The 14788-nt window shown below is 41.4% G+C and overlaps 1 protein-coding gene across 3 annotated transcripts in view; it reads right to left on the bottom strand.

The window, feature by feature from the left end:
• The window catches only part of DLGAP2 (DLG associated protein 2), a 462298-nt gene that overhangs the window by 380891 nt on the left and 66619 nt on the right, over positions 1 to 14788 (bottom strand). For all 3 annotated transcript variants that reach the window (XM_040552625.1, XM_040552624.1, XM_040552626.1), the window contains one exon: positions 300 to 354. In XM_040552625.1, coding sequence (XP_040408559.1) covers positions 300 to 354 — 55 coding nt within the window. The remainder of the gene's footprint in view (positions 1 to 299; positions 355 to 14788) is intronic.

The raw sequence follows: 14788 nt of genomic DNA, 5'->3' as shown, positions 1-14788 counted from the left end.
TCTCCAGAACTGTAACTTTATAATTAACAAGAGACACTTCAGAAATTCATACAAGTACCCTTATAAGCAAGACCTGATAGCAATCTCTACAAAAGCAATAGCTCCAGAAAGCTAACAGAAAACACAAAATCTTCATATGAAAGCAGATGATTTAAACAAGCTAAGTACCCAGTCCATCGCTAACTAGAACAGACTTCAGTGACTCTAAGTAGCAAACAGGACTTCTCCATATAATCCAGTTTGTGTTTGTATTTCTCCAAACCATAATCCAATATTAACTCATTAAGAGAAAAGTTTACCTGTGTTCCTGTCAGGCAAAATACAGCAATGCTTCTGCAGTATGCCAGGCAGAACCTGTGGAAACAAAGAAGCAGACATTAACATAACATGTATTTTCAACATCACATGAAGAAGAGCTGATGATTGTCAGAGTGCATATCTGATCAAGCTTTGTGCTTTCATTCTCAATGCAAATTAACTGTTGTACGGTGCAAATTTGAACCTTACTCATTAGGAACCACACACTGAGAAGAATGGTACAAGACTACCTTCTTACTACTAGGTAAAGGTACTGATACCCTCTCCCATAGACTACAATATTGAAAACTTGAGTAAAATAATATAAACACACAATTAATTGTGCTCAACTTAGAAAGATAGCATGTTATCAGTCAATGCTGCTGCTATTCCTTATTTTGCACGTTTAGCCCTGGGGCTATGAGGTTCAGCGTTTCATAAATCACTGAGGATCAGACTCCAGATCACAGCACTTCACTTCTCAGATGCCCATTTCCAGTAGCTAACACAAAACCACAGAAGTCTGAGAAGAAAACTCAAGGGAATGCGGACAGATGAGGTCCTGTGCTTGTGGTTCACCACATCCACTGTGCTGATTGCCACTGGCAGCCACTGAGAAATGCTGAAGAAGCTTCCCACTACCGCTGGCCCTTTCTTCTGGGTAGGGACCTACATTTCTTCACAGGTTTATATACTGGAGTCACTTGTTTTGGTGCTCCTACCAGCAGCAAACTATACTTGAAGCACCCAAGACCTATTTTATTCTGACTTTTACATCTAGAATTAACACCCTCTACAAGGCTATCAGCATCTGTAAAACTGCAGCTTAAAGTTTAACGGCTCTTCCTTTGCTGTTTCAGAGAAAAAGCCAATTAAAAGCCATGCTCTGAGATGTCCTCTATAAATTGTCTCGTGGGGGTCAACCTGTACCCTTTAAAGTCTGAAAGGCTCAAAAAAAAAAAAAAGCTTCTACAAACAGGAGATCAGCATAACCACTGCGTGGAAATGCCAGCCTTCTAACCACTGAGAACACCCTAGGCACACCACACAGCTCACGTTAAGTTTTAGAAATTCATGACAGAAGATACTTCAGGGCCTAGGGACCTTTTATCACAGACTGCTGTTGCAGTTTGGCCAAGGTTAACAGCTAGGGATGAGGGAATTGGACACGCAGTGCCCTGCAGCAACACCACAGGGCCCCGTCCCTCCCTGCGGCCTTGTCCAATACACACACTGATAACCCCTGGGGGACCGACACCTCGGCTCCTCTGTCCTCCAGCACAACGAATTAAAGTCTTGAGAAACTTGCTGCACCATGCTTCCTCCTGAATGCACACATGCAGTGGCACCACCACTGCGAAATTGTGCTTTTATTGGCATTTTAACTTGAAGAGCCAGTCTGAGGGCAGAAAGCTGTCCTGGACACAAGGCTGCAGTGAGAAGGAATCCCCCCCCAGCTCCTCCAAACTCTACTGAAAACAAAGCATTTAAATATAAGCTCTTGCAAAAATAAATCTGGCATAATTCTAAAGATAAGCGTTTTGATAAAAGGGAAAGCAAGGTGGGTTTAAGTGGTGGATGTTAGGCATAGAGTAATCAAGTCAGATCCACAGAAACTTCTCAGCATATCCCCCCAACTAATTATGAGGACACTGCTTTGTTGGAAATTCAATTTATGCTCACATTTGGGGCTTTATCACATTGTAGCACCTCTTGTAAACCTTTGGCTTGCTAAGCAGCTTATTTTTCTCAGACTCCTTCAGCTCACTCTTGCAAACATACAGACATGTGCTTTTGTCCCTGCGAGGTGCAGGGCTGTAGCTGCCGGGATTTCTGAAGGCTGCCGGGCCAGTGCTCCCTTCGCTAGACATGACATCGGTCACCAGCACCACTCTTGGAAGTCCACAAAATTTGATGGCAGAAGGAAAACCTAAGTTTCAGGGGGGTTCTTACCAATGTCTGTAACTACCTGAAGGGAGGGTGCAAAGAGGAAAAACACAGGCTCTTTTCAGTGGTGCCCAGGGGACAGGACAAGATACAATGGGCACAAACTGAAGCACAGGAAGTTCCATCTCAATATGAGGGGGCACTTCTTTACTGGGAGGGTGACTGAGCACTGACACAGGTTGCCCAGAGAGGTTGTGGAGTCTCCTCCTTGGAGATCTTCAAATGTCACCTGGACATGGGCCTGGGCAGCCTGCTCTGGGTGGCCCCGCTTGAGCAGGGATTGGACCAGATGCCTCCAGAGGTCCCTCCAACCTCAACCATTCTGTGATTCTGTGATAGGCTTACAGCTACCTACTTCTGAGCCATGTACTGCTCCTTTTACTTCACTCTGTTGTTACCCTGTTTAAAGAGGTCCCACTGCCCTTAATTTAACGCTGTCAGAGCCAAAGCCAGGTTCATGCCTCTGAGCCACAGGGCTTCAGGAGCAGACTCACATCCTTTTGCCCCTGCAGGAACAAAACAACAGGAAGGTTGTTTTGGATGCATGTAAAAAATAACCATTTAAGGAAGCTCTATCAAAAAATGTTGTTGCAAGCTCAAGCACTCAGTGTTAGAGTCATTACTGTCCGCAGACAGACAAAGCTGTACATGCATGTGCATGTTTGAGAGCTGATACTCCCAAATTCCTGTATGCAGCTAAATACTGCCCCTTCTCATCTCTTTTGGAATACAAAAGACCTTTCAGCATTGCCTCCTTAAGCAGAAATCCTTCTCACTTGAAGTAGTCACAAAACTAGCCTGCTTGCTTCAAGTAGGACTATTTAAGGGAACAGAGGAGGTAGGACTTGAACCAAAGTATCAGCTTGCCTTACCCACACTTACAGACAGCAGGAAGCCTGTATTTTAAGAAGAATCAATAGCACAAATAACAATATTCTACTAGTAAACTATACGTCATTCTATACTGTTTCTTGAACTTTAAAAAATAAAATAAAATAAAAAGTGATTCTTAGGAGTGCATCATAACACTTAGAAACTATAGCATTTTCCGTATGGCCATGGATATAAATAACAACATAGTCCTATAGGCATTGAAAGCATAAAAATTAGAACCAGAGAACAAAGAAATCCTAAAATGAGCGGAGACAGTCTTTCAAAGCAGTGTAACACAAAGACTGAATTTTGAAAACACCCTGTCTTACTCAGACACAAAGTAACACTTAGTTCCTAGTGAATCTGTCATATTTTTTTTCCCCACATTCACGAATCATGGAGAAGCATTATGAATTTATTATGAGCACCCAGTTAATCAAATTAAGGCTGAAATGAAAAGAAGAGACAGAAAAAAAGCAGGTCTGGAATAGCAAGACAATTTCATTGGGAAAAGAAAAGCTCTAGAACATATTTTTTACATTCCTGGTAGGCATGATACAGATAAGAGAACAGTCACACTGAAAGGCACAAGCTTGAAAAACATTTGCTTTTGCCTTCCCTCTGCTGTCTTAAGTGTTAAGTAGGCAACCAGCATGGAAGAGGCTAAAACAATGCTGCCTTCTCTCCACCCCTTACCATGTTTACCCTGTACAAAGCCCGTTTCTGGCTGGTAGGAGTTTGATATCAACCTCCCACTTACTTATCTACAGTATACAGATTTTTACACTGTACCCATCTCCATGGTACCCAAGAGCCTCTTCACACTGCTCTCCTCCCACCTTCTCCCCACTCCGTTCCTCTCCTCCCTAGGGAAAATGACATGAGCATTCCTCAGCAAAATTGTCACCTTTCCCTCTCTACATGTCTCTTCTTTCCCCTGATTCTTGCTTTTCATTCATTTGAATGTTGCAATCCCTGTCTTATTCCTTAAAATGCCTTTACATCTCAGAGTTTTTTCCTTATTTTCATAGATAGATACTGTATTTTATTATTATTGTTGTTGTTATTATTATTGTGGCTTGAAACTTTACCTGAACAGGTACAATCTGAGTGACAATCTCAACCACAACCAGACCTGGAGTGGTTTCTGATAAAGAAGTCAAAACATAGGAGCAACAGCAGGGCTTCACATGCAGAAAAAAAAAAAAAAATGTACAGAGAATAGAAGATTGTTTTTGAATATGCTTCTTTTTCCTTGGGAAAATTAAAAAAAAAAAAAAAAAAAACAGGTATCAATTGCATTAAGCTGAAGATTTAACCTTCAGTTGTTTTATAAGCTGTCAGCTGGAAGCTAAGGCATTGCAATACTAAATTAAAACTGGACGCAGAGACACAGAAATAGAATAAATAACACAGCAGGTAGTGTGTCCTTATCGCCAAGGTGCTTCCCTAGCAGTAGCCAAATTAGTTCTGGCCCCACAATATACAATTACGTAATCGTGTAGCAAGAGAGCAATCTTAGATCATGGTGTCAATGTGAAAACTTCCTCAGATTCAATGAAAACTTCTAATTGATGTCAGTGGATATTCGTCAGGATCTGTTCATAATTGTTTTCATTACAGCTTGCTGTGTGTATGTATATATATATACACACACATATTTAGATGCCATAGTTAATGCTCAAATTAACACAATGTTCAAAATAATATATAGATCACCTATAGATATAGAAATCCAATAGGGATATGCAGAAAGCTTCTCAGAGCAGCAGAGTACATATATATATACACATATATTTATATAATATTCTTATATGTATGCTTCTTTCATTTCACAAAAATAAGACATTTGAGTTCTCTGCATGTTCACTATGCAATACTTTTTTAGTGTGGTTTAACAAGGACTAGAATTAATTCTTACAAAATCTGTTTAAGTTTGGAAAGTACTAACACCTAACACAGTTTCAAAAAGGAAAGAGAAAGAATCATAGAATCATAGAAACATTAAGGTTGGAAAAGCCCTCCAAGATCATCTGGTCCAACCATCCCCCTGCCACCACTATCACCCACTAAACCATGTCCCTAAGCACCACGTCCAACCTTTCCTTAAACAACCCCAGTGACAGTGACGCCACCACCTCCCTGGACAACCCGTTCCAATGCCTGACTGCTCCTTCTGAGAAGAAATGTCTCCTAATTTCTAACCTGAACCTCCCCTGGCGCAACTTGAGGCTGTTCCCTCTAGTCTTATCACTAGTTATCTGCGAGAAGAGGCCGACCCCCAGCTCCCCACACCTTTCTTTCAGGTTGTTGCAGAGAGCAATAAGGTCTCCCTGAGCCTCCCCTTCTCCAGACTTAACAACCCCAGTTCCTTCAGCTGCTCCTTGTAAGACAAGGAAGAAAGAGAGAAAGAGAGAATGAGAGAACGAGAACGAGAACGAGAACGAGAACGAGAACGAGAACGAGAACGAGAAAGAGAAAGAGAAAGAGAAAGAGAAAGAGAAAGAGAAAGAGAAAGAGAAAGAAGGAGAGAGAGAGAGAGAGAAAGAAAGAAAGAAAGAAAGAAAGAAAGAGAAAGAAAACCTTACAGAGAAGCTGAAACATGAAGTAAAATAATCCTACCATGAAAAAATGCCTCTGTGAAATTGATACCTACCCACTTAAAAGGATCTGTTGCAAGAGTATGTTCAGACCTCTCAATGCTATTGAATGATAAAGATGTTCTGATTGCTTTCTACTCCACTTATACTGTTAAAATGGCTATAGGAAAGTAAACTGTGTATTATTTTCTCTCATCTATTCACATTTGTTTACTAAATTAAAACATATTGCTGGAAAGTAAGTTAAATGAAGATAAACAGTTTCCCAGGTCCAAAATTACAGAACTCCCAAATCTGGAGTCAGAGCAAAATTCAAGGCAGAAGTTAAAGGGTAGTATATACATTTCCAGAAGGGAAGAACGTCGGCTTGATTTTCAAGTCCCAAACTGTGATGGGATATTTGTCTCTGCTTTTTACATCCTAGAAATCCAGTGATCCCAAAGATTGCAAAGGTAGAATATCACCTTTTGGCCATGCCAACCATGCTGGCCATCTACATTGTCCATGTGCTTATGTTCGACCTCTGCCAAGGACTGCCTCTGAGATAAATCCCTATCCTCTTAACCTCCCTCCCCCAGAAGACTATTATAGTTAGCATGTGAAACATTTTAGTGGCAAGATTATGGTAATATTCAGAAGAAAATCTGTCATACATATGGTGGGCAAATACATATAGGTTTACAAAAATATTGAGAAAACATATTACAGAATTTGATCTTTACTCATGCATTGATGATTACAAAGAAATGGTCCTTGGGCAGAGCCATCTCATAAAGTGTCCCTTGCATTTTATTTGGAAGCAGTACTGTACTGGAGAGAATAGAGTTTAGATGTTTTGGTGTGAACCAGTGAGTTCCTGTATTTTTGTGTTTTGAATGTTGTGTCACTTTTTTAAAAAAAGTCAGGCACCCCCTAGGCATTGCTATCTGCATTGCTCAATGCTAAGCATTGCTTCTTTCCTACAATCCGCACAAATTACAAAGAAGGAATTGTAATTTTTTTCATTCTAAGGATCTTATCCATTATATCTCCATATTTGCTTTTCCTTATATTTGTCTTGGAACTTATGTTTTAGGGAAGATTTCCTCATCAGCTGCTACAGAGATGTTTTGAGATGGTGTTTGTAACAACTAGATCTTATAAACATTTGAAATTCTGCACTCACTTCTGTGAAGGTCTTTTGCTGTCTCTTGTCACTGCAGAGGCATAATCTATTTGGGTTTCCTTTTTATTACTGTTTCTCTCTTTTGGACTTGATACCTGAGGATTTTAGACGTCTGCATTGTCAGTGGCACTGTTAAAAGGAGAAGGTCCTACTCATCTGTAACCTATTCCCTGCTTCTCATTCAGCAAAAAGGAAGTGTTCAAGATTCGGCCTTTCGTTGAACCACAGAATCGTTTAGATTGGAGAAGACCTTCAAGATCATGAAGTCCAGCAAACAACCTGACCTAGCAGTCAATGAACAAGCAGCCAGTTATCTAACAAGTCTGTAAAGGTATTTGCCCTCAGACAGGGCATGAGAAGTAGGCAAGGTTTCGTGTTCACAAGCTGTTGTGTGATATGGACCATCATAAGCTAAAGGGTTATCATTACAGCATTACTCTGTTTCTTCTTTCAAACCAGTCAGGTACTTGTAACCAGGTGCTGAAATGGAAATGCTTTATAACTGTTTGCAGTGGGTTCAACCTACAAGAAGCTGAATCTGCACTTCATTCCGTTCTCACAAGCATCATTAGATTTTGTTATGCTTTTTAAGAGTTATCTAGGGATTGTATCAACACAGTATAATGGTATCATTTCAGCTCCTGTAAGTACTCAGAGGCAACCTAAGATTACCAGTGGCTCTTTTTTAAGTCCCACTTGAAGCGGTTAATGGATACAACCCACACTGCCATCAGCAACACTACCAAGTTAGTCAACAAACCAGCCCTTGAAACATCTAGTTCTTGAGGAGAGCGGCAGGACCAGAGGGCCCTGACCTTCCAGCTCTTACCCAAACATGTGCGTGTGTGGTGCCAGAGCAATACCAACCCCATTCATAAGTTTTGGGTGTCACAATATAAGAAGGACATAAAACTGCCCAAGGGAGGGCTACGAAGATGGCAAAGGGTCTGGAGGCGAAAATGTAAGAGGAGCAGCTGAGGTCCCTTGGTTTGTTCAGCCCAGAGCAGAGCAGGCTGAGGGGAGGCCTCATGGCAGCCTGCAGCTCCCTCATGAGGGGAGTGGAGCGGCAGGCGCTGAGCTCTGCTCTCTGGGGACAGCGACAGGAACCGAGGGAATGACATGGAGCTGGGACAGGGGAGGGTCAGGCTGGGTGTTAGGGAAAGGTTCTTCACCCAGAGGGTGGTCGGGCACTGAGACAGGCTCCCCAGGGCACTGGTCACGGCACCGAGCTGCTGGAGTTCAAGAAGTGTTTGGACAATGCTCTCAAACATAGGGTCTGATTTTGGGGTAGTCCTGTGTGGAGCCAGGAGTTGGACTCAGTGATCCTTGCGGGTCCCTTCCAACTCAGGATATTCTATGTTTCTATGATAACGGCAAAGCCAGAGGAAGAGATCGCTGTTCACATGGAAAATATTGACTCAATTTTTAGTGTATCTAGTGTGGCTGAAAAACAGTGGAGCTTTTTTAATGTCTTTCAATCATTCCCTGCTGCCTGTCAGCTCCTCTGCCCTCCCAGGGAAACAACCTTTCACCATGACTCCTGATGAGCAGCACCCTGCTGCAAAGACAGGCTGTGCCAAAATGTTTCCCACCCACTGCGGCTCGAGTAGGAAGGCTGTCTTGTCAGTTTATTCCATTGTATTCTGATGAGATGTCCCAGGCTTGTCCAATTACGTTACTTCAAGACTTCACTAGATTGCTGTTGTCCAATATCCAATTTCACATATTCACTGGTGAACTTTCATGCTAATTTAATGCCAAAACAGAAGTTGCTAATGATTCATCTGCTTTGTGTTCTTTGGAGTGAAAGTATTCTCTTCTCTTACCATCCTGAACCTTACTCTACCATTCCCAGTTAGATACCAACAACATAAAGAAAACATGTTTATTGAAAGGACAAGTTATATCGAAAAAAAAAAAAAAAAAAAAAAGACAAATCATATTTACCACATATCAAATACTTTTATGTTGTATTAATGTATTTATCATAGCATATCAAATCATATTTAAATACGTATATTGTCTCCTTTTGATTTTGAATAAAAATAAATGTTGGGTTAAGGAAGATATATCCCAGAATTATTCTGAAAACATTACAATATCCATACTAATATGTTGGTGTTTTTTTTCAGATTGTATTGCATCTCAAGAAAATGGATTTTTCTTAAAACCCTTTCCACAATTAAAGGAAGTATTGATACCAACAACAGAAGCAATGTTTCTGTAGCAGAATTTTCAAATAAAAGTGACAGACATTTAAGTAATGAGGAACCCACTGACTGCGTAATCTATTCTGTACATCTGAATCAAAACTAAATAAGGGAAAGAAACACTAGAAGAAAAGTTGTATTGTTATAAAGCTCCATACACTATCTTTTTTTTATTCCTTTTATTGAAGTCACCATGGCAAGTTAAGCTGAAACACGAGTTTGATCAATTTTTGACGGCCCAGGAGAGAAAATATTATTGTCACTATGACACATTTCAGATTCATTTGCATTAGCATGAACTAATTAGAATTGTCCTGTGTTTAACAAGCACTTATGAAATATTTTAAAAGTTATCATCTAAAGTATGCTCCCTTCACATAGTTCTCATAAAAATATAATATGCACACTAAACAGAGAACTAGGCAAGTCTCTGGAAAAAAAATAAATTTATGTGTTCCGAAAGTTAGCGCACATCTTGCTCTGAAGTGACCCAGTTAAATAACTTAGAACTGCCTTTTCCCTATATCATTATATTTAATGATTTAATGATATAGGAAAATAACTGGTGGTAGTAGGAAGAGCCTGTAAACCTATTGCTTTCTGACTTCTTCTTCAGTATTTAGACTCTTTGAGAACAGTACATTAGCAACAATAACACCTCCTTTACATCTTTCACTTTTCAGAAGAGTACACTACTCACTGACAGACCAAGACCTTGCTATAGTGACCCATGTATTTGTGAACTCCAGGTCCAATTACCGTAATTGACTGCACTTAAAAGAGAATCTACAGATTACTTATGATGCCTCAGACTAAACACAGTGTGATAAACACAGGTCCATTGGGAACGCATCAGTTTGGTGTCAAAATAATTGCACTGCTGTCAAAATTAAGACCTTCAAAAATCTGGAACAAGCAATGTCAAAGTGCTCTGAATCTGAGAGATGATGATGCCCCCAAATGTAACACTGCTGGGAGGAAAAGACCAAGACGTTTCAATTGATGCTATAATTTCTTTTTCCAAAAGCAAATGAAGAGGAGGATAAATCTCAGGACAAGAGCAATTATATTTTCAACTTTCCTTCAAACGGTGTATTTCTAACAAACTCAGAAGAACAATCACTGCACTACATATAAAGTGACATAAACAAATTCACTTGCACTTGCAACTGGACCCGAGAAACAGGTTTTGGTGTAAACTAGAAATCACAAATATTTCTTTCATCTGTTACCGCCGTATGCAGCAGTAGCATCTCCTACCTAGTGGCAATACCTACATGCAGGATATCCTACTCTCTGGTGTGGCTTAGGTGATTCACAGGTCAGAAATAACTGTAGCAGACCACTAATACTCCAAACGTTGGTCACAATTCTCCACAGATAATCTGCAGAGGCATGAGCCCAAGCGTCATCTTCTTCTGAAGGAGGGAGAGCAACAGACTCCCCTTGTCAAGGGACTGACAAAGGTCCCCACGGTGGTGGAGGGTGGCAGCTAGTCACTTACGGGGGTTGGAAGGGGAATGAGCCTGATCCACAGGTCACAGAAAGGAAGCAATGGGTAATAACAGCTGGATATTCTCTTCTGGGGAGTCAACGACACTTATCTGCTGACCAGACCAGCTGTCTCAGGAGTTTGCTGCTTGCCTGGAGCCCACATCCTGGATGTCCTACAGCAATGGAAGAGGTATACCCGTCCCCTGGCGTCACTCCTGAACTGTGTGTCCAGGGGGATCAAAGAAGAGATCACTTAGGCCAGCTGGATATGGCAAGCCCATAGAGCTGGGTGGGATACAGTGATGAGTGTGAGTCCTTGTTCTGCTGTCTTTGGAAGGTGGTGACCTTCTCATGGTGAGGGACTGGGGGGATCCTGAGAGAGACAAGAGGAAGCTAAAGAGGGATCTAATTGCACTGAAAGCATTATGGAGAAGACAGAACAAGACTGTCCTCATAGGTGTACAGTGAAGGGATGCAAGGCAATGGTTTCAAGTTACAGCAAAGGAAATTGTCTGGACAGCAAAAAAAAAGAAAATCCCAGAGAGGCTGTGGAATCTCCATCCTTGAAGATTTTCAAAACTGAGATAGAAAAAGTCTTGAGAAACCTGCTCTAACTTTCAGAGTAGCCCCACACTGATCAGACAGTGAGACTAGACAGCCTCTAGAAGTCTCCTCCAACCCAAATTACTCCACAGTTGTAATATATTAGATTTAATGTACTAATGGAGTCAAAAATCACAGTATGATATCCATTAAAAGGCAACAGTTCCTCCATCCTCCCCCAAATTTATGTATAATAGACAAATGCAATTTCTATTTCTACTAATGAATCTTAAATGTGAATAATGAGCACATTCACATCTACATGCAAAACCCCAAACCCAAAAGCCGTACAGAAGCATAGCAGCTTTAGGAGTCAGCTAAAGACAGCTATTCCCTCCGAAGTTACGTAGTAGTCACCCCGGGGCTGCAATTGTTTAATTAATTTAAGAGTAAAATGTGGAGAGTGATTTGGCAGAAGAATTCACTTATCTAAAGAAATATTTGACTGAGTTATTATGATTTATTTATCTTTAAGCATCTGACTGTTTAGAGAAAACAAACAAACAAAAAAATCTAGCGCTTGCATATATATTTTTGACCAGATAAAGCAACTTCATTTTCATTCGCTAAAATGCAAAAAATGCTAATAGTAATCCCTTTTCCCTCCGCGTTAATCTGTTTAGCTACAAAGTATGCGAGTCCTTTGCAATGCCTAGACTGTGAGGTCTCCTAGTTGGAGATTATGGTACTACAGTGGTACAGATAAGCGATGATGTCGTGTGAGAGAAAGCGGTCCTCCAGGGGAAAAGCCTGCCCTGTTGCTATTCCTGGCATTGTGGTGCTGTGAGGTTCCCCAGCGTGGTCGGTGCAGATAAAAGCAAGCACAGAGCAAGGCCACAGGACACCACAGTAAATGATGTCAGCCTGGAGAATTGTAAACCCTTTAGCAGAGAGGCCCTGGCTACCTCCCCGCGCTCCTCCTGCACTGAAGTCGGCTGATGGGCTGTCAGCACGCACGTGGGAATGCACACACACTGCAGAGACAGGTGCCAGAGTCCCCGCAATGGAGATTTCTGGTCTCTTCAGTCATTTCTCCGGAGCAGAAGTCACAGTCCTCATCATGAGTCACCTTGGATCCTAAATGCCAACCTGTTCTGCTCACAGGCCTCGGAGCTGAATCGCTGTCAGACAGACATGGATGCTGCTGTGGCTGCAGCAGCCTGTGACAGAAGCACACAGAGGGAAAAAAACCTTCCCGACTCAGGAACACCACAAAAACAGTGCTGGAGAATGTGGAAGCACCTGGCAACTGAGGAGAGGGCTGGACCTGGTGGTACCAACATGCGTCATGCTTGTGGTGCCTCAGTGGGCAGTATTTAACCCCTCAAAGGTTTTGTCAGAGCAGAGGTGAGATGATCATCCCGCTTCTACCTCGCCCACACACAGCTGAACAAAGCCAGTCATGTCTTGGTCCCCTCAGGTTTTGTTAGAGGAAAGCTGAGATGCTCTGCTGGCTTTCGTCTCACCCACACACCACAAAGCCAGCCGTAACTTGGTCCCTCAGGTTTTTGTCTGGGACAGTGCTGTGGAATGCCTTTATACTGTGGCTTGTTACAAAAAGTCTTTTTAATTCACATCTTCAATAAATTATGAGATTCTAATGCACATATTATTTACACAATAATAATATATGCAAGACAAATGCCAGTGAACCCTGAGTGTTATTCCTCCTTGCTGTTCTGGAACTCTACTTAAGATTTACATGTGAAGCACAGGGATCCTAAAGATTTTGATACCTGTATTTGCACTGGAGAAGCTCATCCATTAAACACATAAAACAGAGTAAAAGTCCTCCCCTGCATCTTTGTTAGAAGGAAAGTAATCTTCATTAAAAATGAAAGTTTATGGTTTTGTACCGGGTCCTGGCAACAAAACTCTCCCAATGGCCTGCTTTATTCTACTGTGTAGGAGTCACATATATACAGAGAAATTCAGTTCAGAAGTTATGAGTAAGATGAGCAAAGTTGTTTAGTTGTTTTAAGCATAAAAGTTAACTCACACACACACACACACAAAAAAATCCTGTTTACATGCGTTTATGGTACTGATTTCAGAGACCTTTCTCACTGTGAATCGAATCACAACTCATGTATCAGAAGGGAGTGGTGGGTCATGACGTGAACTAGCAACGAAGTCCCCTAAGAGTTTATAATTTATTACTGGTATAACTATGACATATGGTTGCTTTCAGAAGGTATTTGCTGTATCTAATTTCAAGTTTATTTATAGCTAAGAAATAGAAGTCACCTATACATACTTCCATCTATACACAGTGGGAAAATTGAAGTCCCCATTGTATTAGGACCAGAGTATACCTGTTAAAATTATGTGGTATTGTACTTCAAAGGTGACTTTTATAATTCTGTCACTTTGGAGCACTCTCTTTCCTCAACAGGACAACGGAAGAGATGAATGAGGTGTCTGCAATTTTACCTAGCTGTCTCCTCTGGCCAGGTGAAAGATGGCCTGAGAACTGCAAAGCAGGCATAGTTTACCCAAGTCCATTCTATCATCTCTTGGCCCAGCATACTGAGGTAGCAGCACACTACAGAATTCATGCATACACGGAACTGGGGCATTTCACTCCTGATGGACAACTGCAAGTGACGGCAGAAAAACAGAGAAAGAAGGGTTATTTTTAGGAATACTTATTTCGTAGATTTAGGTTACACAAGTCTTTCATGCAAAGACAGCAAACAGAGAAGGATGTCTGAGCCTTGTTCATGCCCTTAGCAATGTTTGATGGTACAGGGGGATATAGATTTCAAAACACGAAGTGACTGCCCATACCTCCATCCTCAACAAGCAAGCATTCTCATGGAAATAATAGCTTTCTCTTTAAAAACAAAATTTATCTTTATTACCCATGTTTCATTCAATATTGAACAATATGACAGGTTACTGCAAGACCCAGTCATCTGGGGAGATTTTGCTGAAGGTGAGATAAAGCAAGGATAGGTCTCAGATAGCAGGGTATAATTTTTTCAATTCCAGATGAACAGATTTTCTTCTGGTGTGGATTTTTGAGGAAGGAGTGCATAATGTGTGCAGTCGGGTTTTGAGAATACAAATGGGAAGAGCAGCAGGGCAGTTTTAATCTGTGAGCTGATGATACCATGCTGTTAAAACTGTGTTGCTTCCATAAATTGTTCTAATCTTTTACCAGCTTGGGGTCTATGTACCACTAGAAAACTGGAAGATGTACCCATAGAAAGGTTATTTTTGATGCCTATAAAGGTGAAAAGAGAGATCAAAAACCTGCACAAAGGTCTCACCTGAACTTCACGGTGCCTAGTCCTCAGCAGGTGACACTTCTCCAACACTGTGGGATGAGCCAAGAGATCCTACATAATCCCCAAGAGCGTCAACAAAGTTGGTGGTGGAGATGACAGTGCTGCCTCACCTCTTGAGGAATACACAATGGAGGCACAATTTATCCACAGTCAGGGCGACTGAGTTGCAAGTCAAACATCTGCCACACGGACATGCTAGGCTCTTAGCTTTCAAAAGGCTGTCATGGTCCGTTATTGCGAGATGAGATGCACCTTTTGGGATGACGATTTCCTCCACTTTGCACAATTAGCAAAATGTTACTCAGA

Source organism: Cygnus olor, chromosome 3 (genome assembly GCF_009769625.2).
Source record: "Cygnus olor isolate bCygOlo1 chromosome 3, bCygOlo1.pri.v2, whole genome shotgun sequence".
Lineage (NCBI taxonomy): Eukaryota > Metazoa > Chordata > Aves > Anseriformes > Anatidae > Cygnus > Cygnus olor.
This window is presented reverse-complemented; position numbering and strand designations above follow the sequence as displayed.